Source organism: Topomyia yanbarensis, chromosome 2 (assembly GCF_030247195.1).
Source record: "Topomyia yanbarensis strain Yona2022 chromosome 2, ASM3024719v1, whole genome shotgun sequence".
Taxonomy (NCBI): Eukaryota; Metazoa; Arthropoda; class Insecta; order Diptera; family Culicidae; genus Topomyia; species Topomyia yanbarensis.
This window is the reverse complement of record NC_080671.1, coordinates 182,298,502-182,326,037: the sequence shown is the minus strand read 5'-3', so window position 1 is coordinate 182,326,037 and position 27,536 is coordinate 182,298,502. Positions and strand designations below refer to the sequence as shown.

Below are 27,536 nucleotides of genomic sequence, written 5' to 3'. Positions count from 1 at the left end.
TGCAGTAGGTGTGCAGACAACTTTTTCCCGCCGCCAAAGAAGGTATCCACGCGCAATAGAAAGTTGCGTGGACGAGATCCGATAGACACTCAATAATATTCGTTTTCATTTATTTTTATTTTTTCGTAATTATTTAAATGACTCACCACTCTGTTAAGCAACCGCAATAAGTCGTGCCAAATAGCCGTTTGTAAAAAAAATCTCCAAAATTTGACAGAAGTAAAACCAAGACAGTGTCTGACAGCATTTCATAAAATTGCATGACCAAAGTGTAAGGGTAATTTCTGTTCCTGTCCTAGTATACATTGTACATCACATCATTCGGGTTACGCAGTTTTTATGCTACCGAATTCATTCTGATGGAAGCATATGCTGGCTGGAGCCGGCATATCGTTTGACTCATTTCCCGAACGCCGAAGTGCCAACCGAACGGAACACGAAGCGGAGACAGAATAGAGAGCGAACATAAACATTGCCATCCCGGTTCCATTGGCGTGAGCGAGACACGTAAAATTCAGGGCTTTCAACTTCGCCAGTTATGTTTGTGTTTGTAGCATCGAGCCCATCGACGGGTGCAGCTTTATGCTTGCAGTGCTAGCTTGCCCCTTCCAGACGATCAGCAATACGAATCAGTTGCTCTCAACTCGTTTCTTAGTGCAGACGGTTTTTGAACTGTTTAGAAAAACGAATGAAAATTTTAGGATTGATATTCGTGAAGTGCTCTTCCTGTAAAAGTCTTCTTATTGCGTAATGTGATCGAAGCGAAGATTTTAATCAGTTTTGTTGTTGCATCTCGGCCTTGTAAGATTACTAGAGATTTGGGAGATCGTTTTACGTGACGATCGGAAAACGGATATCAAGTGTCAAGTGTTTTACGGCCTAATAAGCGCCAGCTGCAAAGGAAGCTACTGAAGCACTACATCTGATCAGCTTTTATGGTATTCATACCGAAGAGAGTGCATTTTTACGAGAAAAGAAGGAAGATACGCTTCCGGTGAAGATCGCTTAGCAAGGGAAGTGTTCAGTGTTAACCAGAACAAACAGAACCGATGGTAGCTTGAGTTTATATTTTTTTTTTGGAAAGTGGACCGAAAATTTGCACCGACCGTCACCATGGTACGGAGCTTATCGCAGTGGACCAAAACGCTCAGTTTTCCGGCCCGGATTTCTCCGAACCGAAACTCGAAGGAGTGCAACGTCAACGTGTTGCCAATAACGCCTCCCCCGGCACCACCGAGGAACAAAAGTACAGCGACCTCGACGACTTCCTCGTCCAATTCGTCCACCACTTCGTCGCCTTCTCCGCCACCGAATGTGCCGATAACGGAAATCAGTCAAATCGTAAGTTTTGTGTGGATATCGTAGAACGGGGGGACATTGATCAATTATTGAAGAATTTTTTTAAACAACTTTCTAGAAATACAGAATTAGCTGGCATTTTTAAATCATGTTTTTGCCTCAATCAATAGAATAAATACTTAAAAAAATTATTGTTTTACTTAAAAACTATGATACTATATGCTTATTTTTTAGGGATTGTTTGAACTAATCGAAAAGAAGCAGATAAATTTTACCATCTTCAATTACAATGTATGTTTCCTTAAAAACATACATTTAATGAAAAAAAATAGAAATTTAACATATTTAGAAGAGAATAAAGTTTTCCGTTTTGATAGTTTTGTTAGAATGAAGATCGCACGTTTTATGGTGTTAAGTTTTGTATGGGCTATATTACAGTAAATTCACATAAAGGACTTTAAATTACGTATCAAGTAGTAACAATTAGGCACATGATTTCACACCGACAAAACCCCGCAGTGCGGAGTACTGGAATGTACGCAATTTGTTATCACCTTGGAGATTTCCAAATTCCACCAAAACAATGCAGCTGATTGAGCTGGATGTCCGCGTGGATCGTCGATGGCGATAACGAGTGGTGGAATTTCGGTATCTCAAACTGTGTTTCCTTTTAGCTGGCAGCGCGCTCCAGCTGTGACCAAATAAAACTAACTCATTATCGCAAATATGTGGATTTATTTTAGGTTTTGGTCGTTAATCGGTAGAGGCATAAATTTGATCCAGTTTGAGAGAAGACATTCGACAAAGTCTTACAGCTGCTTATTTTCAGGTATTTTAAGCAGTCGGTTTTGCTGAACACGTGTCGATAACGTCAACGCCAGTAAAGGAGAAATTTGTTTGGGTCAATGCCGATCAACTGATTTATTTCATTGGTGTACCACGCAGTTATAGGCGAAACCAGATTTAGCAAACAAGTATCATTTTTGTCGCGAGACTTCCACTTGGATAGATATTAAACATCAATCAAGTTGGAGCTTATTCAACTATATTCTCGTTCATCCGCTATTCTTGTTCAGAATGGCGGTTCTTCCGAATTTCCCTTTGAAATACTTCAAATTACTACAGGCGTTTTTAGACTGTTTTTTGTAACCTTTATCGTTGCAAACCTTTGCTTTATGCTACAACATGAAGCATGGTCTGTCTCTGAGAACATCTGCTCTTAAAAAAAAACATTTCGTAATATGTAGGAGTTCTCTATATCAAAAAGGAATTCTCCACGGTGTTCGAGTGGTGAGAATGCGGTTGAAGTACCCCATTCCTTCCTTCATTACTCTAGAACCTGGATTTGCCTATTCTTAGACAACGCACTGTACTTATGACAATCAGACACTCTCGTGTCGGTACTGTAAATAATCAACACACCATGTAACCCCTTCGCGGTAGTACTGAAGACAAAACACAAAACATATGCAGAAACTTCAGCACAAACTGTTGCCCAACCAGTAACGTAGCCTAATATCTGCTTTAGATCTACATATGGGGCAATCATAAAGAACCGGGAAGCTCTATATACTGATATAATGCTGGTATTATGCCAAAAAGGGCGAAATATTGTGCTATTACTGTGCAGAGATTGACAGTCCGTTTTTGCGGTACTAATGCCAGCGTACAAATGTCAATTTTAAAAGCCTAATATTGGCACTACTAATGCTATTAGAAAGCTTCAATTGGCTGTCATTTTTCGAAATGGGTTTTAAACCATTTCTAATGTTTCATTTCGGTATGATGAACCAAAAGGAAACATATCAAATTGAAATGTTCTGTTTTAAACCGCAATTGACTCCCTTCTAATGCATTGTAATGAATATCCTTAATGGGATTTTGTTTTCACATGATATGAAAAATGTTTAAAAAAAAATTACCTTTAGTAAGTCTCGAACAGATGTACCTTGCCTCTTCCTTTACGGTAAGTGTGCTGCTTTTGCTGCCCTTGGCTATATTGCATATACTCTAATGAAATTAAATATGCCCAATATAATCTTCAAAAGGAGTTGCATAACTAATAAACCCACAGCATTACGATATCATATCGGCTTTATATTTGCTCTATAAAGTACATGTAAAGCAAACGTGCTTTAACGATCTTCGAAGTATGTATGCTTTATATCAGCTTTATATACCTATACCAAGCAAGCGATAATGCTATATTCCGGCTGAGCATGTATGCATTCATGATGCTTATATAAAGCTTAATTGCATTGTTAATACTATAATGGAGTTTCAATGTAACATTAGTGCAAATGAATAGCCAATATTGTACAATGGCTTAATGCTTATGGTTACTTTGGAATTAAGTACTTGACCAAGGCACCAGACTGACACTAGTCCTAAATTGGAAACATTACAAGTTAACACACGTAAAAGACTAACTTGCAAGCTCCCAAAAGAGATTAAGTTATTAGTCACTAGCCTTTGTGACAATAATTTTTGCCTGTATAATTTCGCTTGAAAATTATCACTTGGGGGTTTTTAGGGCCACTGAGAATTCCGACCTCATGTCGGAAAAATAAAACTGACATTTTTATTGCAGCGTATTATTTCAAAATTGTGACCAATTCTAATCCTTCGGATTCTTCACAGCAAGTTACTTGCCTATATTATATTTTGTAAATATTTCAAACATGTTTAAGATCATTTGTCAATATTTTGAAAGAAATAATCATCATACAGTGAAAGACGCGTTCGCGCATCTCTCGTATTTGAACGATTAAAGGGTGTCCTACATCAAATTGCATCACGGAAAACGCTGAAGAAAATTAATTAGTAGACTGATCCTTTTCAAACTTTCATACAGTAAAATATAACCAATTAGTAAGCTTTTGGCATATTTATTTCATTCAAGTTTAATACCATAACCGTATGCTCGCAACTTACGCTTAATTCCACTCATTAGGTTCTGTACATCTGGCTGCAGTTTCTTCTGTATGGATACCTTCATTTCTTCATGTCTTCCTCAGATTTGACCTCCTTGAGATGCTTCCGTAGTGACTTCTTAGTAATTGCCCAGTATTTATCGATGGGCTTTAGTTCCAGTGCGTTGAGAGGTTCATATCCTTGGGTACGAAAGTGACCCCGTTGGCTTCGTACCACTCCAGGATAACATTTGAATAGTGGCTCGAAGCTAGATTCGACCAGAAGATCGTAGGGCCATCAGGGTGCTTCGACAGAGGTAGCCGACGCTTCAGTAGATACTCCTTGACGCAGATCTCCCCGTTTACAGTCCCGGTAATCACGAACGGCGCACTCCGTTTGCCACATGAGCAGCTCGCTTGCCAAAACCTGTATTTATTGGCAAACTTTGAAAGTTTCTACTTCCTTACTTGCTCCGGAACATCAAACGCTGGGTGGTGAAGAACAGTAGACCCGGAAGCTGCTGGAAGTCCATAACTCTATAACGAAAATAAAAGCATTGTTCTATGTCAAAAAACATACTATTTGAAGGTACCCAATTATTGTTCGAAAAGAAAACTAAAAAAAGAAATCTACAGTAAATACCAAGAGGGCGTAAAATTGAGAATCCACCAAAGGCACCAAAAGACATCGGTACGGCCCTGATTATACCTCAAACATTGTTCGTTTAGTTTGGTCCATAGCTTTCTCGCGATCGGCCATCGATAGGAATGGTTCCAAACAGCTGCAACAAAAAAAATGTGGTGACCGGCTTCCACCACTGCAATCCACACCTATGTAGGAGATCGCCACCACTAAGATCTCCATTTGAGCTATGGGCAAATGTTTACGGAATCGTATATTTATCGATTTTTACATACATTTTCCCGTAGTGTGGGGCTGCTGTTTATTTTCTACATTCTTGGAGTAATTTCTCGCTTTTCCTTATACCTTGCATCGGTCTGCTATAGCAAAAGGAGGGGATGGGGGTGTTTACGGTGGGCACTTCACTTCAACGATTCCGGGAGTGTTCGAGCTCGGTTCTGCTCTTTCTGTGGTACCGTTTCTCAGTTTCCTCATCTCATTCCCCATCAGCGGCGGCGGCCGGTTCAAGACAATGCAGCTAAGGCTGAGAATGTTGTGAAAATAATAATAAAACCAGAAGAGGAAACGATCAACGCGTGGTAGAGTATGGTAGATAAAAAAGAGAAGTTTTATTTTTAGTGATTCCATCTTCTCGGATACTGGCTAAGGCCTCCTCTGGGAATGAAGTCAAGATTCATTGATGGGTAGCTCTTAAATTTGATCGTTCCGGTCGGTTGTGTTTTAATCCCGCTCGTAATGACCGGCGTGTAACCAGAAACTCTCGGCTAATGGGATTTCGATTTGACAGTTAAGTAATTTTGCACGTAGTAACTAACGACGCTGAACCCCTCTGGATAAAGACTCGCCACCTCTATCGTTTTGTTTACAATTTATCTGTCAGTGTCATTACAATCGAGCACACGATCTGTCAATGACCCTCGTTCGAGAAGAAATCGAAGAAAATTTCCTCGGATTGAGGGCTTTCGACAGGTTTCGTGCTCGACGGCGAGTTTTCCAGAGGGATTCAGCTTCTTTAGTAGTAACGTAAACAAGTTCGACATTCTCATATTTTACTTGTGTGTTCAGAAAGACCGAATGATTACGAACAAAAATCACCCAGAGAACCATTGACGTCAAATCAGACGCATGGAGGAGCCATGTAGTTTGACAATCAATTGTCAAAATAGGACCTACAATAAGTTACATTGAAGAAACGTTGCCATAGCGTTAGTTAAACAGATTAGCGCACGTCAAATTGCTGGTGAAAAAATGAGGCCAAGTAAGCCACAATGATACAAAAATTCCCAAGGTATAAACGCAGCCTACCTCATGATTCAGAAAAGGCACAAAACCTACACCGTCAGGCTGCAAAAACACGGACTTGTGCAAGCTGGTTGTGGACCTGTCGAGACACGTTTTAAACGGCACAGAACGATGTTGCCGCCCCTCCCAGTTCCCACCACGCTGCTGTATGGATTGGTGTCGATCGCGCCGACACTAACGTTTGACAGAGTGATCTCTTTCCCCGATCTGCACTGAAGAGACCTGGTTGCTGGGATCGAAATAATGAAAGATCGCGATCTTCAAAGCGTATCGTATTAGGTCTATGGGAAATGACCTGTAAATTTTTAACAACCCAAGCTAGAGATTCGAGGCGGCAGAAGAATGTGTCCGTGTTTTCTGTTTATCATTTGGGAACAAAAACAAACGTAACAGCCGACGGAAATGAACCATCGAGGTATAATAATTGGATCAAGTAAATTTGAGTAATCTTTGCATCTTTGCACAAAATATAATCGAACAGAAACCTGATCGTACGAAACTTCCGTCAGAGAATCGTTGCTGACGAAGCATGTTATTGCAGTCCACGGTTCAATTTCCGTTTCATACTAGCTTTGTCTTAATATTTACTTACCACCGGCAATAAATATTTCATCATTTCCATTTTTTCGCTTCCCTTGCATCACCGATCGGTCGCTCGAACTCGGTCACTGACAAACGGAGCGATTCCTGATCACACCTCGTGTCAATTTAGCAAGCGTATCAAATGTAATGTCTGATTATCTGTGACGCGACGGTTTCCTCTGAGCGCGCTGGGAATGGTATGCACAATAATTTGAAATTCCATTCACATTTGTTCTAATGAAGTCACCAAACAGCACTGACTGTTGCTCATCCGTTCCTTTCATCCTTTTCGTCATGGGCTCTCTACGGTGGTGGTTTGGGTGAAGCGCGAATACATTGGGATGCCCATCTTCTAAGGGATGGGCAGGCTCATTTTTTTATTTTTTCATTGATGAGCTTGTCTTTCAAGAATATGTATCCAAAATAGGAGTACTAATTCTACATGTTTTAGGAGATACAGAGGTCGTTGTCGAACAAAGCACACTGAGCGGCGTCAGAGCAACGGCACTGCGTAAACTTGTACTGCTCGCAGGTTGTATGAGAATTACAGTTATTACTTTTTATAGCTCAAATACCTTAACTTTTTTTTTATGAAAAACATGAAGAAGCTAGACCTTGGTACTACATTCCGCTGCGAAACTTACTTTCTCGGTAAAGCCCGTACTCCATGCCTAGTGCACAGAACAATTGCAGGGCTAGTGCTGAGATTCTACTGACCACATTTTAGCTTTCCTATGCAAAAAAAATAATTCTCTCAGTAGACATATACTTAAAAAACTTTTGACAAGACAAAACAAATATTAAGCGAGATTGACAAAGTTAATTAGGTTTTTTTTTAAAAAATGGCAAAGTTAACTAATTTTTAGTCATAATTCAGAACACCATTATATCATTGACATCCCTAGAAATATCCCAAGGCTGCCCGAAGGTGGTGGAAAGAATATAAATATGCTTGAACTTTCCCACAGGCAATGTATCTGATTTAAGTTGTGGTTTTACAGCAAATGCATCATCTATTATACTGCAAATTCCTGCGATATTTTTTTGCAAGCTGATGGACAACTTCCTGACGAACAAAAAAATTATTGGTTAAATTGAAACAACAGCACTACAAACAGTAAAATATTGATCTCGCCTACACTCTACGACTGCCATCGAGTTATCTAGAATGTTAATTTCAATGAACAGCAACACAAGCAGTAGAAATTGCTGAGCAAACTTTCCACTCGACGCAAATTCTACCTGCATTCTTTCGTTTCGGTAGCACATTTTTGTTTCTTGTTTTAAACAGCAAGTTGCTAAAACATTGGCCCTGAAACGCCAACGTCAGCACTTTCAGTCGTTCATTTAATTTTGCATATTGCTGCAAAATGCTGGTCGTAGAACAGATGGCAACGACCATCTGCAGCTTGGATGGCAACGAAGAGACGGTTTTCTTGTCGAACCAACACCCAGGGTGCTGTGACCTGAGCGAACCCCTATACAAAGTAGGCGTTGGCTGCCGCTGGATTCATTCGGCGCAACCGCAAGTTTGTATGCTGCTCAGGAGGAGTGAATTTTAACACCTTGATTTCGAATGATCTAATTTGTTGGGTGGCTCAATTTCGTGTTCAATTCAGCGAAACCTTTTTGATGCGAAGATCTGCCGAGCTTCAATTAAGTGAACAATTGTTCCTGATTGTTTATGGTTATTATGAATTTTTACAAGGCTCCCCACAAGAGAAAACTATGGCCATGATTTTTGCGGTCCGTGTTTTGGAAGTCACCTTTGGATGCTTCTTTCTGCTGCTCTAACCGTAAAAGTTTACATTTTTAATTACCTTCCTCTGCGTTTTCTCCGGTCGTGGTTTCTACTGCGCGCGCACAACAACAAAAACCCGGTAAGTCACCCGTGAATGATTCATGTGTCTCCTATGGATCATATAGTACCCACTCAAGTCCTATAGTATAGGCTGTGTCTGTATGTTAAGAGGACCGCGAGCGGTCATGTGTACCGAAAACCGGTTTCCCCTTGCCGGTTCCGCACTATTGTTTTGAGCTGAATTTTCTCGACAACCGACTGTCAAAGGGAAAAAGAAATTAAGGCTGCAAAGTGCCTTTTGTCGCTAGGTACCGAAATGAAACGTACAAAAAATGCATGACAAATTATTCATTATAATGTGTAGGGAATATTACTCTAGGGTCTGAGTTAGAGCTAAATGAGAGGGTTATTGTTGTGGTGCCCGGATTGATCCTTTAAGGCCCCAAAAATATTTTTTACTTTTCTTTTACGAAAAAGATACAGTGCTGTAGGTAGCGGAGTCCGGGGCTAGTTGGCGGTTGGGCTAAATTGGCGGAGGCCCCTTTTCTCTGTTTCCATTAGCCAAATGGCGTTGTCTTTCGTATTGTATCTTAAGTAATTTTTAACTTCGATTTTAAACATGTTGTGTTATTCAAGGTGCTTTTAATCTATTCCACGAATGATTATATTTTACGATAGTACGTTAACGGAGCTTTTATTATTCGTGTAGATAAAGATTCACAAACAAAAGTTGTTTTGTAAACATACTTCTTTTTAAAATATACGATTGGGGTAAATTAGCGATGACAGACGCGAGGCAAGTGAAATGTTATACCTTTTAAAGTACTCAAGAATTTACAGATTATACCTTTTTTCGAAGAAATTATTCTTCTATGGAGATGTTTTTGTGCCTCAATAAATGCATGACGTTTGGCTTTTGGGGCATTATGTCCCAAAAAGCCCCTCTTTCTTATAGCTATTCTGCTTTATGCTGCAAATCATACATATTTTGCTGTTTTTTATTCACTTTCTCAGAGTACGAGAAGTTGGGGTTCTAGCGCATTTCGTCATTCATATTAAATTTTATCATTTTCCCGTGCATATATCTCTAATATTCTTCAATCATATTTAATTTATTGAATTAAAATAGAAGTGGATTTACCATCGGTAAAATTCAGATGTATTAGATTTTTTGCCATTTAGTCCCGATTCCACATTTTATCATTAAATAGCACATATCAACTCCATTTAACAATAAATTATTATTAAATATACTAGAAAGTGTAAAAAATTCCATAGTAAATGTTTGATTTTTGGGGAAAATACGGGAAGTTAGAGTATTAGAGCATTTGATGAAAAAAGCAATCAACTAAACGTCAAAAAATCAAATATTTCTGAATTTTGCTGGCAACGCTTCTTTTTCTTTATGGTTCCTGAGAATTTTTCACGTTCAGCAAGATACTTTTAATAAAATTTGATTGAAGAATAATAGGGATATATACACGAGAAAATGATTAAATTTTATATGAATGACAAAATGCCCTAGGACCACAACATCTCGAAGGTAGTGTTCATTTTCTGAGATTTTTTTCACACCAGATAAACTGCAAAAAATGTATGCTTTGCAGCATAGAGCAGAATGGTTATTAGGAAAGGAGAATTTGCGGGACAAAATGCCCCAAAACTCCAGCTTCTCTTATTTTTTGGAAAAAAAAAGCTACTTTAACTTAACTGCTAAGAATTTATTCTTTGCAGAAAAGTTTAAATTCATGGAATTTAATATATTCCCCCCCCCCCCATATTTTCCCATAGAGCCAATGTAAAAAACTTCAAGCGAAGTGGGCGGGGATCTAGATGTGTCCAAATGATGTGAAATATGATATCTGAGTTTACTTTAACCTTTGTCATAATATGAAAGGGGGGCCTCTGAAACTTTTAAAAGTGAGTATTTTTTTTTCAATGCCCTAGATGGTACCATATATCAGTACAAAAATACTCATCAATAATTTTTCTTTCTGGAATTCACTCCAAAGTAAGAGAATCTTATTCTTGTGTATCTCGTCAATGTAGGCGACCCTTATTTCGTCTAGTTGAATTTCTCAATGAAAGCAAAGCGTAAAGTTGGCCTAGCGGCCATAATAATTGTGTCGCACCATATGCATCACAAGCAGGCATTGTAATTCTCTCGTACTCACGCGAGAAGAAGCTTATCCGATGTCCAATTTTTCCGAGATAAGATGAGTCATAAAATTCTCCATCTCCACAAACAGCGTGAGGAATAATGATCCGGATAAAATTTATTTGATTTTTTCCTTCTCATCGGAGAAGGTGATAATATTTTAATTTCGTGGAAATCAATAAAAGCGTCAAAATATACACTCAATTTCAAAGAAAAGTGCCAAAGAAGTAGGATGGACTTGTTTTTTCGTGTTTTGGAGCAGCGACAGCAAGGCAGCGAGCGCAAAAAGGATACCGTGATAAACTCATTCGCTCATTCTCCGGCGGTTTTATTTACCCGGAGAAATAAGACGTTATATTTATCCGGAGAAGTTGTGTGAGTGCCAATAACTTTTCGTGTGAAAATGTGAGTTTTTATTGTCGCAGTAGCAAATTATCCGGACGAATTTACTCATATGAGCGATAAATGCAATGCCTGATCACAAGTATGACAAGAAAAATTGGAGGCAAATGTCTGCAATTTTTCAAGATCCCCACATGTATTGGCTGCGTATGTATAGACTAGACTAGACTATAGAGCAAAGCGTCTCTAAGTAATGTACGTGACTTGTGATTCCGTAGATAAGAAGGAGGTTTGGAGCACTGCATGTGGTCTGCGTCTTTAAATTTCTGATCGAAACTGATAGTAAATAATATCGATCAGCAATTTGGAGACGCAGGTAACTACACGGAGCTCTCAAAGCTCCTGACTTTCGGTCTTCTTATCTATAAAATTCAAAATTTCGCGTATTATTTGCCGTCGTTTGTTTGTTCGAATATAATGTCCTTTTCCAACTAGTTCCGTAACAATTGTTCTCCGGTTACCAAATTAGATATGAACATGTTCATTTAGAAATACAGGGTCCCGCACTCAAAGTGTAACCAATTTGAGACCGTTCGCGCAACTGTCGCACTGGCATCAGCTGTCTATAAATTGGCTGAATGACAGCTCCGAGTATTGTTTACAATCGTTTAAAAGCGTTTTGCCAAAAGTAACGAATAAAGACGCTGAATCCCTCTGGATAAAGACTCGCCATCTCTATATGTTTCTTATAATTTATCTGTCAGTGTCATTCCAATCGAGCACAAGACCTGTCAAAAGCACTAAATCTGAAGAAAATCGCTTCGAATCCTTTTGGAACGAGGGTCATTGAAAGGTCTCGTGCTCGATTGGAATGACACTGACAGATAGATAGACGTGACCAGTCTTTATCCAGAGGGATTCAGCGTCGTTACTGACTATTTTATTCAAATTGAGCAATTCGCAAAGGCTCAAAACGATAGGGTTTACTTGACTCACCGTGTATATGAGAATTTGTATCATCAGTTGGCCACCAAGAGGCAGCATTCACACGAAAAGTACATCGTTTAGAATCCCTGAGAAGAAAATTCTCCAAATATCAGCCGTAGCGGATTTCAGTGCTCAACATTGTGGCATGAATTTTGCAATTAGCTCACGGGAACTATGCGGTGCCAAATCGTGTGGCCGTACCTCATCCGCGTGTTTCAGATTGTTCTGTAAAATGAAACTAGTACAGTACAAAGCAAGCGTACAACAAGTATAAAAGATATCCCAAATGAATATGAAAATTCACTACGAAATGTTAATGACGAGTTGGCATCTCAACTCTCCCTATCAGACACGTTTCCATAATTGGGTTAAATGTCAAATTGCAAACGACATGCGTAATAAATATAATAAACACAACGACAAGGGCTTTTGATCCATCGGCAGTTCAGAAGAAGAATGGATGGGAAAAGAGCAATACTGGCAAAGACCGACTACCGTATGAACGGTTCAAACTCGAAAGAGTGACCCACTGCACTGGATGATTTTAAAGAAAGGACCAGGAGTGTGATTTTACAAAGTTTTAACTTGCGATGGCCCTACCTTTTCTGACAGAGTGAAGTTCTGGAGTGTTCAAATGTTTACCACTGTTTAGGAAAGCCAAAGTAGTACAAAGCTAGTATCAGACCTTCATGAAACCTCAAAAAGTCTTGTGGAGGTATTCGCCAATGTAGATTTGTCGGTATATAGTTCCAGTTTGGAAGTTATACCTTGACGTGGAAGAGCCGGTATATTAATACATGCCGTTACTTAGTGTAGAATTAGACTTCCTCCTTCACGGCTATTGTACAACCGCCAGAAGAAACCTAAAACTTTGGTACACAATCGAGAATAGCGAATCAGAAAAGGTAACTATATGTCAGTGATTTACTCAATATAGAATGGATAAAGGATATGATGCAAAAACTTACGGTCCGTCCCAGTTAAGTCATTGGTACGGATCAATACCTTGACATAGGAACTCCTAGCATGTTGTTAGTCGCCAGGTTCCCAGTGGTTCTATTCTTGGCTGCAATAGCGCAAAAAAAATTTTAACCCGCCCGACACCGGCTTTCAAATCGATTGAGGACAATTTTCCCCAAAATTTCGAATACAGGTCATTGTAATGCATGCTTTCTATTCGTTTATTTTGATTTGAACTTGTACGAAACAACGCTTTGCTATTTACACTAGGCACAGAAATTATATTTTTTTATACAGACTTTGTGCTGCCACCTGTGTTTGGGCTACATACTCACAAGTTTAATAAGATTTTCAATAAAAAGTTGTACGCACTGCGAAATCAAAATTTTCTTTTACTTTTACTTCACTTTAACATTCACAACCTGTTATTAAACATTCCTTATGTATTGGCTTCATTTCATGTTTTAGACCGACAACTTTAAAAATTTAAACAAAATTATGGTGAAATCAGACAACAGAAAGAACTAATCTGAAATTAAAGTATGGTTTTTGGTGTTTCGGATTCTCCTCGTCAGTAACTAACACCAACTTAATGCTAGTTAGATAAGTCTAAACCAGCATCAAATTGGCGTTAGTTAGATACTACAATTCAAAATGTCACACGTCTTGCGTAAAAGGTCAACAACTTCTGTTACTGAATGATGTCTCGATAGTTAGCAAAGAATTTTTTTGCCGACAAGGAATCTGATCCGAAACTATCTTTTGGTACAAGATCCAAACGTCTCGCACTTTGCAAAAATTCTCAAATGGGAAAAATTTGGACATAACCAATTTTTTACGCATGCGGGCTTAAGACGTGGGTGATGTTACGCCAATTTAATGTTAGATAAGTCCAATCCAGTACGAAATTGGTCCTTGTTAGACACTAGAATCTAAAAAGTCACACGTCTTGCGACTTTTTATTTTTACGAAAATGTAAGTTTTGCTGACAAGAGTAAATGCAGTGTTTTGGATCTACTACGTGGAGAGAGCCCATTGCTGATTTAGAATTGCAAAATCCGCCAGAGATAATTCAGAAGTTGGTCCTAGTAGTGTTGAGCAGAGTGTAATGTTTCCTTGCTGCAAACGGAGGTTATACGAGATCTTGATCTCAGTGTACCTAGTGTATGTGATAGCTATGCCGATGACAAACTCACAACACCACCAGTTAGTAGGCACTCGGGATATTGCAGGAATCGCGTTAGCGTGCTTGTTTGCTTTCCAGAAGGCAGTCACCCCAGTCACAGACAAATGTGCATATTTTTTAGAGAAGCTACCTACCCGGATAGTCTAACAACCGACGGAACTGTGCAAATAACTACAGCCGAGCTGCGCAAAAGATTCACCTCAAATAAATATCAGAATGTAAATACTAGTCACGGCGAGGTTCAAGATAATAACAAGCTAAGGTTTGGTAGTTCCGTGCACGGTGAACTCTCGCAAAGCCGTTACCATCATTCGATTATCTGGTGAAAGATCACCCGGGCATAAACCTTCCCGTGTGAAGATATGCGGATTTTTATGACTGTGTACCACCTTATCTTTTTAAAAGGAAAAAAAGCGAGAGACTTGTACAACTTTTCTTTGGCAACAGGGGACAAATGCTCGGTTTGTTCTGAGAAAACATCAGCGTGCTTGGCTGTAAATTAAATAACTTAACACCGACAGAAAAACCAGCCGATGGCAGACGAATTATAGACGAGAGAAAAGAGAATAACAATATAAAGGTTATTGATTTATTAGCTGCCTGGCAAATCACCATAACTTTCCCGGAAAGATTCCTTCACGGCAAACAGTGAAAAGTGCGGGGAAGCAATCTCGCGAAGAGCAAACACAATAACCGAGAGGGATGGGAATGCGTTCTGCTAGTGTAAATATTATGATTACATGAAAAGAAACATAGAAAAGGAAAACACTCGAAAAGTATAAATTTTTATGAAAGCATCCGTTTTCGATAAATTGACGTGCTTCTTGTTGATGTTCTTTTTTATTTCATTTTATTTTTCTTGTACCGCTTTCCATCTCCGGACAGGAAACTCCTTTCCCCTGCTGGAACCACCGCAGAAGTCGTGAAGCGTGTTCTAAATTAGAGCCTCGCCGTTCAGTAAAACAAAACTGTCAATGACACCTCTAATCGTCCGTTTGAATTTGTTCTTGGGTCATCAGGCAAAACGAACGCCACACCCGCCTTTGATCGCTGATCGTAGAAGGCGTACAATTAATTATCGATTAGATTCGACAGACAGGCGGCCACGGTACAAAAGGTAGATCGATCAACGAGAAGTTTCGATCGTGGCGACGCACACGGTGCGTTGGTCCACAATCTCCTATCCCCAATCAGAACGGACTGTTAAAGAGAGGAAAGAAGAAACAAAACGAGTTTCTTCTTTTGAATCAGGGCCCCATTTCCGGTGACCCTTTCGTGCAGCAGGCATTCGAATCGAGCAAGTAACTGCGCACCGCCGTGTACTACGATTACGCGTGGCTCTTCAAAGCACCCCGGGGTTCAACGGGGGCCAAGCGGAAGAATTTAATGGGACTGACTGAAACTGCTGCTTTAACTGTCTTTTAATCGCACTGATTGGCGCGTCGTTGATCCGGTGTGTATGTACGCTAATGGATCGTTGAACTACGACTGTGTTTACGAGTTGATAAGAATGGGACTGAGAAAAGTACCAATACACAATTTCTACTGCTCGCGTGGTCTCCTAAGTGTAACAAGGTCAACTTGTCCGAGTGGTTGAGATTGACGAGCCACTTTAGCTGGTCGTTTTCCCACACATTATTCATTCAATGCGAAGCGTACTACAGCCTACGGACTGCTATGTAGGACCGGCTGTGATTGATGTCATGAATAGGCAGTTTGAGCCACCTTTACGCATAGGAAGGTATACGCGTGGAAAAAAACCTCTAGTCTTATCGGACCCGATGGTTCGAGTAAACATCATAGTTTGAGTATCCGACTAAAACGAATTGATTCGTCACTCTTTCATCAAACAGTAAACGATAAAAGCACTTCTCTGGCGGACCTAATTATATGGAGGATAAACCGAATCGTCCGGTGTTTACATGACTGCTTAATCGGTTGCTCAATATTCTGTTTTGATTTCCGTTCTTCAAAGGCAAACTTAGCCCGAAACTTTCACGTCCCAATGAAAGGGGTTAGGTGTGTGGTCATAATTGGTTTCTTATTTTTTTACCCGAATCCGGGCCAGGATCTTTCGGTTCAAAATGCAAATCATTCCAGCGATTTCGAATACAATCCTAATCGAGACGTTTAATTGCTAGTTTCAGACTATGAAACCCTCAACACAAATCTCTAACGCCACTTCTGTATCTTTTATTTCAGATCTATCCAGACCCGGAATCGGAAAAGGCCATCATGGGATCGCTGGTGTTCTGCATCCATCACAAGCAGGGCTGCAAATGGTCCGACGAGCTGCGCAAACTGAAGGTGATTATTCTTTCCTCCAACGGACCCATTATTGCGTTTCTATTTCTTCGAGAATTGCGCTAAGTGCCCTAAACTGGTTTTCTTCGCCGAGTTTGCGGTGCTTATTATTTACCTACTAAGTAGTTGTGGGCTGTTGGGTTTGCCTACTTTCGAGAGGCGATTAAAAAAGACCAAATGCAGCCAGTACCTATGGGGAAGGAAGGGAAGGGGGGCACTCTAAGCCGATTATTCGTGCCATCTCTCGAGTTAGACACTGCGCAGTGGAATGTCGCCTAGTTGCCAACAACTTCAGTGATCGAGAGCAATTGTTCAGGTACACTGATGGCATCACTGTGATCCGCTCACACTTGTTTGGTAGTGCAGTAGTCGGTGACTTTTTCTCATGCTCATGCGCAACATTCGATTTCGTGAAACAGGTTTAAAGACAGATCCATTTTCATACAGTGATCCCATGTGATTGGACTACCCCACGTTTCAGTTGGTTTAATTTGTTCTGATGCTTCCTTGGAAATCATATGCGCTTAAAGGAACATTTTTCGGAGTGAACTAAATGTTCATGATTCTGTTCCTTCAGGAATTAGAAATTTCCTAAAAGGAAAGAATTGGGGAAGTGGTAAGGTTAGGGATAATGAAAATAACGACACAGAGAACATAGACAATACGGAAGTATGCTTTACTCCCAAGGAAATAAAAGACACTTGTCGATGAGCGGACATATCAACAGCCCCGAGAGGATATTGAGATAACAGAACGATGATACCCCCGAAGAGATATTGTCATTCAAATACGGCTTAAACTATAGCTCTTTACCGCACTAGGTTAGGAACAATAGCATACCAGCTCTCTGTACTGTATTATCCTACAAACACCGGAATATCTAACGGACTAATCTTCCCTCAACTCACTTGGACTTTCGGATAAGGAACTTCACTCGGTAAACTGTCAGTTGTAAAAGAGACCTGCTCTCGTATATTCGATTCTATTTATATTTACATTGCTCGACTTTTCGAGCAATGCATGGTAAACAGTAATATTCCATAATAGGGTAAATAATGCTTGATTCCGAACATTATACAATCAATTCTTTTAATCCCAAAGTGAGGTAAATAATGACAGCTAGGTACACAACAGGCGGGAGATCCAATCTCACGGCCAACCTGTACATTTCCATTCCATTTCTCGTCTCGAACGGTGCACTCCACAAATGGCCACCAGCAGATTAATCAACACTTTGCTTTTGGTATGGTCGAGCCTACGCAAAACTGTACCTCTGACTTTAAATTGATCTTGGCTGTTTTTTTCACTCGCGTCCACGTTATTCGCAGCACAGCCAGAATCATTTCTGACCGGACGAACGGACGCGCTATCGCGCTAATTCAATATTAATTAGAATCTTGCCGGTGGACGACGGAGCCACAAGCCTCAAGTAGATTTGGTATCTAAAACTTCACCGGCCAATGCATGGAATCGGATCGAAAAAAACACCGTTAAGCCTCTTTTAAACGTACTTACTATCACTGCTACTACTACTACTTCCACCATGAGCGAGAGCACAGTTAGACATGAGTTTTTTTATTGTATTGCTCCTGCTTTCTTTTTCACCCTTCCAGCGAGAGCAGTTGCCATTTCGAACCCATAAATACGCAAACCACTAATAATTATTTTCTTCTCTCTTTCGTTGTCACACCAGGCCCACTTGAACACCTGCAAGCATGATGCGATCCCATGTCCCAACAAGTGCGGTTCGCAAATCCCGCGGGTCATGATGACCGATCATCTGGCCTTCACCTGCATTCTGCGTCGTGCCATCTGCGAATTTTGCAACGTCGAGTTCACCGGCATCGGTCTAGAGGAGCACGCTGGTACGTGTAGCTCGGAGCCGATCTACTGCGAGTCGAAATGCGGTGCGCGGGTCGTCCGAGGCCGCATGACCATCCATCGTGCCAAAGACTGTGGCAAGCGGCTGCGACGTTGTCCTCACTGTAGCCGCGAGTTCAGTGCTGATACTCTGTCCGCTCATGGAGCCACGTGTCCCCGTAGCCCGGTGCCATGCCCACAACGTTGCGAAGCGGGTCCATTCGCTAGGGCTGATCTGGAGTCACACCTGCGTGATGAATGTAAAGCGTTGTCGGTGCCTTGTACTTTCAAAGAAGCCGGTTGTCGTTTCAAAGGACCTCGCCATCTTTTAGAGTCCCACCTAGAGTCAAACACATCAGCTCATCTGTCGCTGATGGTTGCCCTATCAGGTCGTCAGGGGCAACAGATAACGATGTTGAAAAACGCTATGGCGAAACTAAGCACCAATTATACAGGTACCCTACTCTGGAAGATTACCGACTGGTCGGCAAAAATGATCGAAGCCAAGAGCAAAGACGGTCTCGAATTAGTCTCACCGCCATTCTACACCAGCCAGTACGGCTACAAATTGCAAGCTTCAATGTTTCTCAACGGTAACGGTCCCGGTGAAGGAACTCACGTGTCCGTTTACATCAAAGTTCTGCCGGGTGAATACGATGCGCTTCTCAAGTGGCCTTTCTCTCACTCGGTCACTTTCACCCTCTTCGAGCAGGGTAGCATGGGTGGTCAGGGTGGTGTTGCCGAATCGTTCGTTCCGGATCCATCGTGGGAAAATTTCCAGCGCCCCTCAACCGAGCCGGATGCTCTAGGATTTGGATTCCCACGATTCGTGTCCCACGAACTGCTCAGTCGTAGGCCATTTGTCCGTGATGATACCGTATTTCTACGCGTCAAAGTGGATCCGAGCAAAATCGTCGCCGTGTAATTGCAGCATGCAACCAACGAGCCCCAGCGACTGCTGGAAATGATCAAAAGACTCCTAGTTTATAAGCATATAACAACAAGAACAACGAGAGAACAATGAACTGCATTTACCTTACAATTCGCGACCTGTAAATATAGCAAGCGAATCTAATCGTAGGCGAACAGACCCTGTAAATACAACAGCCACAAAATCAGAGACACGCGACACTCACAAACTGCGCGGCTTGTACCAAAACTCTGTACACATCCGAGATATCGATCGCGAAATCAATCGAATCAGCTTGAAAATCTCAATTTTTAATTTACGCAATTGTTAACTTATCAGTTTAGTTTTTTTTTCATTTTTGATTTTAAGGTATGTGTGTATGCTCAGGATTATTATTTGTTCTCGTAGTTTTCTTTCCCTCTTTAAACAGAATGAGGATTGAAACCGAACATGGAAACTACCGCTGGAATCATGCCAAAGTTTTGTTTGGATGGCTTTGCGCAAAGTTGACTTAGGTCCGAATGATCCTTCCGGGACAGGGACTGCTGAAAGTCATGCAAAGCTTACATCATAATCAAAAAAGACACTCCTCTATTGCTTTCTTTTCCGTTAGTTTCCGCCGAGGAAACTGCACTGTCAAAATTTTTAGTTATATTAAAATATCTAGTTTTTACCCTCAGCTATTAAACACGGAGGTCTGCAGAAAAATTTTAGGTTATAAGCGAACGTTTCGAGTCATTAGGTTAATTAAATGGGATTCTCAATGCCCTTCGAGTGAAGAACAGTTGCACTGGAGATGATAGGTATCAATTTCAAAACAAATAGTTCTAAGGGTGTATTTAACCAATCGAGCATTTAAGAATAACATATTAATAGTGGCGAACAATCAGCACAAATACAAATCAAAATAATGGAAGTTGTTTCGTTTAGTAATATTATGATGACAGGTTTTCCTTGAATAGTCATTGTTGCCTGGGCATATGATATATAAGGTTTGTTCCAGTACACGGAAGTCACTCCGGAGTAAACAGGAGCAAAAAATCTTTGCTCCTTTTTACTCCGGTTTGCTACCAGAAGAAGAAAAAAGAGAAGAAGAGAGTACAGGAACGATTTTCTCCGGAGTACTTCCAGTTTCTCCTGGTACTGGAACAGACCTATAGTCACCACTAGTACAAATCTGAGACGAGACATGCGACTAGCAAAAAGTCGAACGTCAAATGCAGCGTTGATACTACCAAATTCAGCCAGTCCATTTAAACTATGTGAGGCAAAAAGAGAGGTTATGTGAGACGAACGATAGAAGGAACAGAAAAAATGAGAACGAAAACATCTATTGGTAAGTCCCGTCATAGGTACAAATGGGTCATTAAAAGAAATATAAAACCATTTTGCAGAATGCCATCCCCATTTCTCAGCCCACACCCTGGCAGGCGTTCATCCGCCCATATAGACTCTGTCAAATGAGGACCTACAAAGGCTAACTGTTCGTATGTGCTAGTCCGTATAGCACACCAGTTTCTTCCACAAGCAGGCGCCGGCTGTTAACCAGTCCCACAAGCTTCAGATACATTACATAGAGGATAATCGGAGGCAGAAAATGAAGAGATAGTAGAGATTTTGGTTTGCTGAAACGAGACAAGAAAAGCAAAATAATTGTGATTAGTATCGTAGTTATAATAAATAAGTAGACGATTTCTGTTGTTTGTTTCCTTGTTCGTAGTCCTCCTTCCTGGTTCCTGATCGTTTCGTTCTCTTGCACCGAGTTGCATATGGGTCATTCCGCGCGTGATCAAAAAAAAATGCAAACTTGAAATCGACCGTCACGGACCCGAACCAAACCTGGAGGAACCGCTCATCCAGAGCCAACACACAAAAACCCAAATCCTTGTGTCAGTTGAACCACCCCTCGGGTCATGGGAGCACCTCCGCCCTGGCAAACCGCCAAAACCCTTGATTCCCCTCTGATCATATCTCTGGCTCCATCCACTCCAGAATCAAACCACAAGACGGTCCCTGAAAAAAATTGTTCAAGATATCTAGAAAAAATTCTAATCCTTGGCGGCAACCATGCGACTTTCCCAGCCAAATACCAAAAGTCAATCCCTCTCTCAACACGTATATTCCAATCTTGAAAACTCCAATGCCACCGCGCTCCTCAGACACTCCCACACAAAACACCTACCATCTCAAGACAACATGAGCGCATCCTGAGACACACCGCCCGAAGGGAAAAACTCGCAATATCTCATATAAAAATCCGTTTTTATTGGCCAAAATTGAGAAAATCTTCAAACGGTCATAAACATCGACCTTGATCTGCTAGAAGCAAAACAAAAACGTAGTTTGTCATCATTTCTCGTCTACTTCACGAAAAAATATATTTGAACTCGGAATACTAAAGTTGGTTTTTAGTGATAAGCGCTTGCGATTTTATATGGGAAATTGCGATCCCCTCCCTTCAAAACCGTGCATCCCAGGACCCACCCAAACCACACTGAGACTATAAGCGCTCGTTATGCAAAAATGTTCGAGGAACACGATGGCACTAGACTTCTCAAAACCAAAATATATGCATTGAGAAAAAAATCAACCTTCAATACTCAACCGAAAAAACCATACAGCTGGCAACACTGTCGCCAAAAACCAACACACTTTCCAGCCCCCCGAACAATCCTCCTCAAAAGCCATCCCGCGGTCAGACTCCAGAGCAAACAGAACCGGAGATACGATCAAAAGAAAATTAAGGGCCTTGGCAACACTTCGCGAGGAATGACCCGTATATTGTAGCAAGTCTCCTTCCAGACCACGAACATAACCCTTACTTTCCCCTTTGCTTATCGCATTTGTAGATACACATATTAAGTGTATCTACTATACGATGGCTGGAAGGATAGATAAGCAACCCAAGCTCCCCCTCCGTCCCCCAGAATGTATCATTCCCTAGAAATTCATTCCCCAGAATGCCCCATTCCTCAGAAAGTTAATTTTTTTTATTCATTTTTTGTGGTGAAGCCAAAGGTTTGCGCATTACCTAATTCAAGGAACTGATGCGGTGTACTCGTATAACTCGTATAACCGGTGTAATCGAACATAGGGATTGGTTCCTTCTTTCTAACATGAGTTATTCTGTGAATTTGTGTGCCAAATAACGCTTGCACGCAAACTTGTGATCTTTTCATCTGCCCGGTTTATTCAAACATAGGTTTTGATTCCTCGACAAACATATGATTACGGCCTAAAAGCCAACTGTCAAAATCCACTTTGAATGGAAATTCCGGACAAAAGTCTGTGCTAAAGCTTCAAAGCGAAATTACAAACCGGCTCAATTCTTTGAAAAACCAGAAAGGCTACAAAAGTTGCTACAAAAAGAAGTTAATATCTGTGTACATTCTGCATCTGTTGCATCGGCAAATGTGTATGATTTGCTACGAACACAAATTGTTGAAGCCTGAGGAGCGCGATAGAGCTGGAGCTGCATCGAATCAGGTGCTCAATAGCCTGACGAAAGAGCTAAAGGAGATGTATAAAGACATATATCGTTCTGCGGATATAAATTGCTCAGTATGGGCTTCTCTTTCAGCAAGGATTCGTTTGAGCGGGAAACATTAAAAACGCGAGGACCTCCTCAACATCTAATTCACTTGTTCCAAACTACCCCTCAAGAAGCCAAAATGTATTGAACAGCACGCAGAATGATATAAGAATCGCACAGAATGTCAATCTCGGATTTAAGGAGGCATTGGAAAACCTTCAGGCTGATATGAGTCAATTGCTGATTTGTGCAAACGCAATGTAACTACGATTGAATGCGTTAAGCATAATGCAATCTACTAATACGAATTTACTTTCGGATGTAGAAGGTGCGGTTGTGGCTGAGGATAGCTTCGGGCGTCAACTAGCGGAAGATGCAATTGATTGTTTAGATATTGACCATGTGTAGCGAGTGATACGCAATGCGATAATCTAACTCGCAGTCCGAAGAAACAGCGATCGATTTTTAAAAGTACGTTTGTTCATTTTTAAGCAAATAAAACATGTTTCACATGATCAATATATGTATTAAAAATAACTCGTTTACCAATATTTCTAGAGAAAATTTTCAATAGGACGTAAGTAACATTGAGAGCCTCTGTTTACTTTCTCTTTCGTTTATTACGACGTCATTACAACACTTTGTGCTAATTTTCCAGTACATATCAAAAGCCGACGGTTTTTACTAGAATATTACGCAAAGAGTAGAGTAGAAAATGTTGAAATGGCTGAGTAATGAACAGAAGAGAAAGACCCCAAAGAGAATCTCTCTTTGTTACTTACGTCCTATTGAAAATTTTCTCTAGATTTCATTTTTAATTTAATTTGTAATTTGTAATTTTATTGAGCACGATAACCTGTTAGTACAGACCATTTTTATCGTCTAACCTCAAATAGTTTGTTTTGGTGAAGTCCTGCGACAACATAGAATTTCCCACCAGGATAATATCCGTATTTACTGTAGATACGTGTGCAATCGAATTCAGAGAACATGTTCAATGTTTCCGAAATGTTTATTGTTAGGTCAGTGGAACTATAGACACTCATAGTAATAGACCAGCGAAGGTACTTTTATTGAGCCAAACAAACTGTCAAAATTCGGAGCCAAACGAGCATGACGTCATACAATGAAAATAAGCAGAACAAGTATTGTGATTTTATATAAAAAAATTATTTTGTTATTCACAGTAGGCTTCACTTTTCATGTTCGTGTTAGTATTTTACAATGTTATTTAGAAAGATATTTACTGTTTTCTATATAAAAGAATAAAAAACATTTTACTTATGCTCTTTTTCATTAAATTTGTGTTTTTTTAAAGAAACTGGATTTTTTTTGCTTTTCTTAATTTCTTATTGCTCAGTATCAAACGTATAACTTCTCTTTTGATTCACATATTGAACCACTTGAAAAAATATTTTAATAAAAAAAAGGTGATCGAATACAGTCGAGCACGTTCGAGCTTGCACATTTTTGGGTGATGCCAGTTTAACGCGCTTGTTTTTCTAGTTGCCAGTTTTGCGGTTTTTACATCCGCGAGTCTATTACTATGAGTGTTTATAAGTGGAACTGTTTTCCTCATAATTTCGCTGAAGTTTTTTTTTGCAGTAACCGAAAACGAATTCTATTGGGTTGAAAAACGGAGTGTATGGTGGCAGGAAAACTACATGTATGCCCATGGATCGCAAGTATTCTATTATGCGACTGTGGCAGTGAGTTCTTGTTCCATCCAACACCCAAACGGAATGAATTCCAGGATGCCGATATACGCATCCACTATTAGCAAATTCACGACAGCACTCAAAGAATTTTCTTCTTGTAAATGTTCTCTCGGTTAGAAAACTATGTAGTAGCCCGTATTGCACGAGAAAGCATAACAAAGATATGCTAGCTTTACGCGTAAACTCTCCTCTGTATATCAATTTTTTCTCGACCTTTGCATATCCCCGGTTCCTTAATAACCCTCTATTATCTATAATCGAAACATTACTGAATAGTGAAAACAAAGCAGAGCTAACTAGTTATAATAAAGGAAGCATCATTATCAGAAAGCTGGACGAAAACTGATTTCTGAACTGAAAATGATAACACGTACTATAACAATCACTACTAAGGTTAGATGTATATGTAGGAGCAATGATTATTATTCATAAATCAGTACCAATCAGCGTAGATAGGATCAAGAGAACTACGTTTGAAAAGAAACTATCGCAAAATCCACTGAACCCATTGTTTTAATCGTCGCCATTCATTATACTGAGGGAAGCAACATGAACACTACCACAGTAACTTTATTAGTGTTACCGTCTATTATTTTACGGTTAAGAAAAACGTGACCGTTGATCATGGGCTAGTTTTTATTTTTATTTGTAACGATTGATTAATAGACTACATAAATATCGATTGCCTTTAAGAAAAAGTAAACCGTAAATAGGACTTCAGGTAAAGCGAACGCTTCTGAGTCCTACTGTGAGTGTCGTGAATGTGACCCACTCATACTGGTCATCATCAGGGTCTGATTTGGTAAGGACATGTTTCCGCCAGACCCCTTTTTGGCCTGCTGTATCCGCGAGAGTAGATCCATCGAATGCAGAAGAAAAGTTCTGATAGTGTGTAGCTCTACTATGGTTACATTATCCAGCTTTATCATTTCTCCTTCGCCCTTCAGGAATACATCGGTCGTCGTTCGCAGTTTGGCACACCTAGTATCCCAAATGTCCTTTATAAGGGTTTTGATTTCATCTGACTGGGGGACATCCTCTGGGGCGGTGTTGAGTACTAGCTTCGCCTCCACCATATAGTGTTCGCTGGGCATTTTGGTAAAATTCCTGCAAAGATAGTGAGCTATAGAGAATTCTGCATTTTTTGGAGATGTAATTACCTAGTCCGCTTCTCTTCCTCTTTTATGTCTTCCAGTAGCCTTGGATCCATCCACTCAGGTGGCACTATACGGCACTTTTGCTGCTGTCTCAGATGAATTGCCAACCATAGTGGGATGTGTATCGGATGTCCACCCCGAAAGGGACCAACCGCACCAGATATGAGATATATCGGATCATGGTTGAAATTGGGAATAACACCGATAGTCGAGTTTTCACCAATAAATTCCAACTCATCCGGCTCCATTGAGTACACTTTCTAAAACAGTTTATTATAAATTATCACTATAAATAAAATACGAATTACAAATAGATGATAACAGTAAATTTTATTTTGTTTTCATAAAATTGCGCGCTTTTGATATCAACAAAAACTTACAGCATTACACGGTAAATCTAGCTCACTCATTTATTCGGAGAGTTCGTATTGGAGTATACGCTCATTCATAACAACTCAATATTGAGTGGCAGTCACTCAATTACTCAAAAATGTGCATGTAGTCAAAACATGAGATTTCTTGTTGTGAGCTTGGGAGGAAAATATTGCCTATCCCGAGATAAACTAGCGTTTCGTCGATTTGTTGCTATATGTGACTCAAATGAGTGCGAACGAAACAAAAATAAACGTCAAACCGTTTTTTCGCTTGCACTAATGCAAAGTGAACATGCGCGTAATTCGGCGCACGGCTTGGTGGTGCATGGCTGAAATGTCTCGACGTGGATTTTAGAAAAAAAATCGCAATATCAAATTTTGAACACTTTACACACAAAATCATAAAGCGAACCCTACACGAGACAAGAATATTGTCAATAAAAATATTGACAAGACTACTTCAATATGTCAATCCCATTTGAATTCTACAGAATCAATATTTTCAAAATGTCCTTACACGCGGAGAGAAAAACAGTGAATTTGACTGCACGGTTTATCAAGTTATTTTGCCTGCTAGTTTTAGTAAAGGCTTGTTTACAGTTCGGGAAATGGATCACAGGATTTCGCACGGGATTTGCGTCGGGATTTGATCAGGGAAAATTTCCCGCCGAGATCTCTCCAAACTGTCAAACCAAAAATTCTGCTGCATCTTAAAAATACAAAAAGTATCTAACTTGCAGCGAATTGCAATTCTTATAAAAATACTATTTTTTCCGTCGGAAACAATTTGTGTTGAATAGTTTCCGGCCGGATTTATGTATGGAGATTTTTAAAATCACGCGATGTTCCCGCGGTTGGATTTACACTTCAGGAATACTGTCATTTTTGTGTAGACTCATTTCCCGTCATGGGATTTGAAATCCCGAGCTCCTTTTAAAATATACAGGGACACAAATCCCGTGACACGTTTTCCGATATGTGAACTAGCCTTAACCAGGAGTTTTGTGTAAACAGCGAGTAATTTGCTCTCTTAATTAATGCTTGACGAATTTCTATTGAGAAATATTTCGCAAAATACTCACTCATGCAACTCGAAAACGCATTGATCCAGATAACTGAGCATGTGCAAATGCTTTTCGTTGCATCAGAGAGGATATATCGAAAATACAGTTAATAAAAAATAACAATATTGTCGCACAGTTGGAACTTTGCTGATGCCATTCAAAATTAATATTTATGATGAATATCACGACCAAGGAGTTTTTATTCTCAGGTGATACGATCCTCAAAAACGCCGATCAGCCATGTTGGTTTTAGAAACGACAGCTAACAACATTGTTTACTAGTTCTCTCCATATGTTTGCTTGGATTTCAGTGGGTAAACAAAGTTGTTCGCTGTCACTTTTCATCCCCGCAGTCTGCTGCACGCTTACCTCACTCCTCACCTAGTTACTGCCAAAGACGAATCACCTTAGAACTATAAGCACCTTGATCACGACAATAGGAGAA

General features: G+C 40.1%; 2 protein-coding genes and 1 pseudogene across 2 annotated transcripts; 2 read left to right on the top strand and 1 right to left on the bottom strand.

Moving 5' to 3' along the window:
- The first annotated feature begins 644 nt into the window (after window positions 1–644).
- LOC131682322 (TNF receptor-associated factor 4-like) lies at window positions 645–20,160 on the top strand. The gene is made up of 3 exons (XM_058963709.1): window positions 645–1,341; window positions 16,375–16,479; window positions 18,170–20,160. The coding sequence occupies exons 1-3, from the start codon at window positions 1,114–1,116 to the stop codon at window positions 19,259–19,261; spliced, it is 1,425 nt and encodes a 474-aa protein (XP_058819692.1). The 5' UTR covers window positions 645–1,113; the 3' UTR covers window positions 19,262–20,160.
- A 400-nt stretch (window positions 20,161–20,560) lies between these two features.
- LOC131679917 (uncharacterized) lies at window positions 20,561–23,186 on the top strand (annotated as a pseudogene).
- Window positions 23,187–25,114: 1,928 nt separating this feature from the next.
- Window positions 25,115–26,053, bottom strand: LOC131678611 (probable DNA replication complex GINS protein PSF2). The gene is made up of 3 exons (XM_058958830.1): window positions 26,034–26,053; window positions 25,657–25,939; window positions 25,115–25,603 (listed from the first exon to the last, which is right to left on the bottom strand). The coding sequence occupies exons 2-3, from the start codon at window positions 25,899–25,901 to the stop codon at window positions 25,240–25,242; spliced, it is 609 nt and encodes a 202-aa protein (XP_058814813.1). The 5' UTR covers window positions 25,902–25,939; window positions 26,034–26,053; the 3' UTR covers window positions 25,115–25,239.
- Window positions 26,054–27,536: the final 1,483 nt, after the last annotated feature.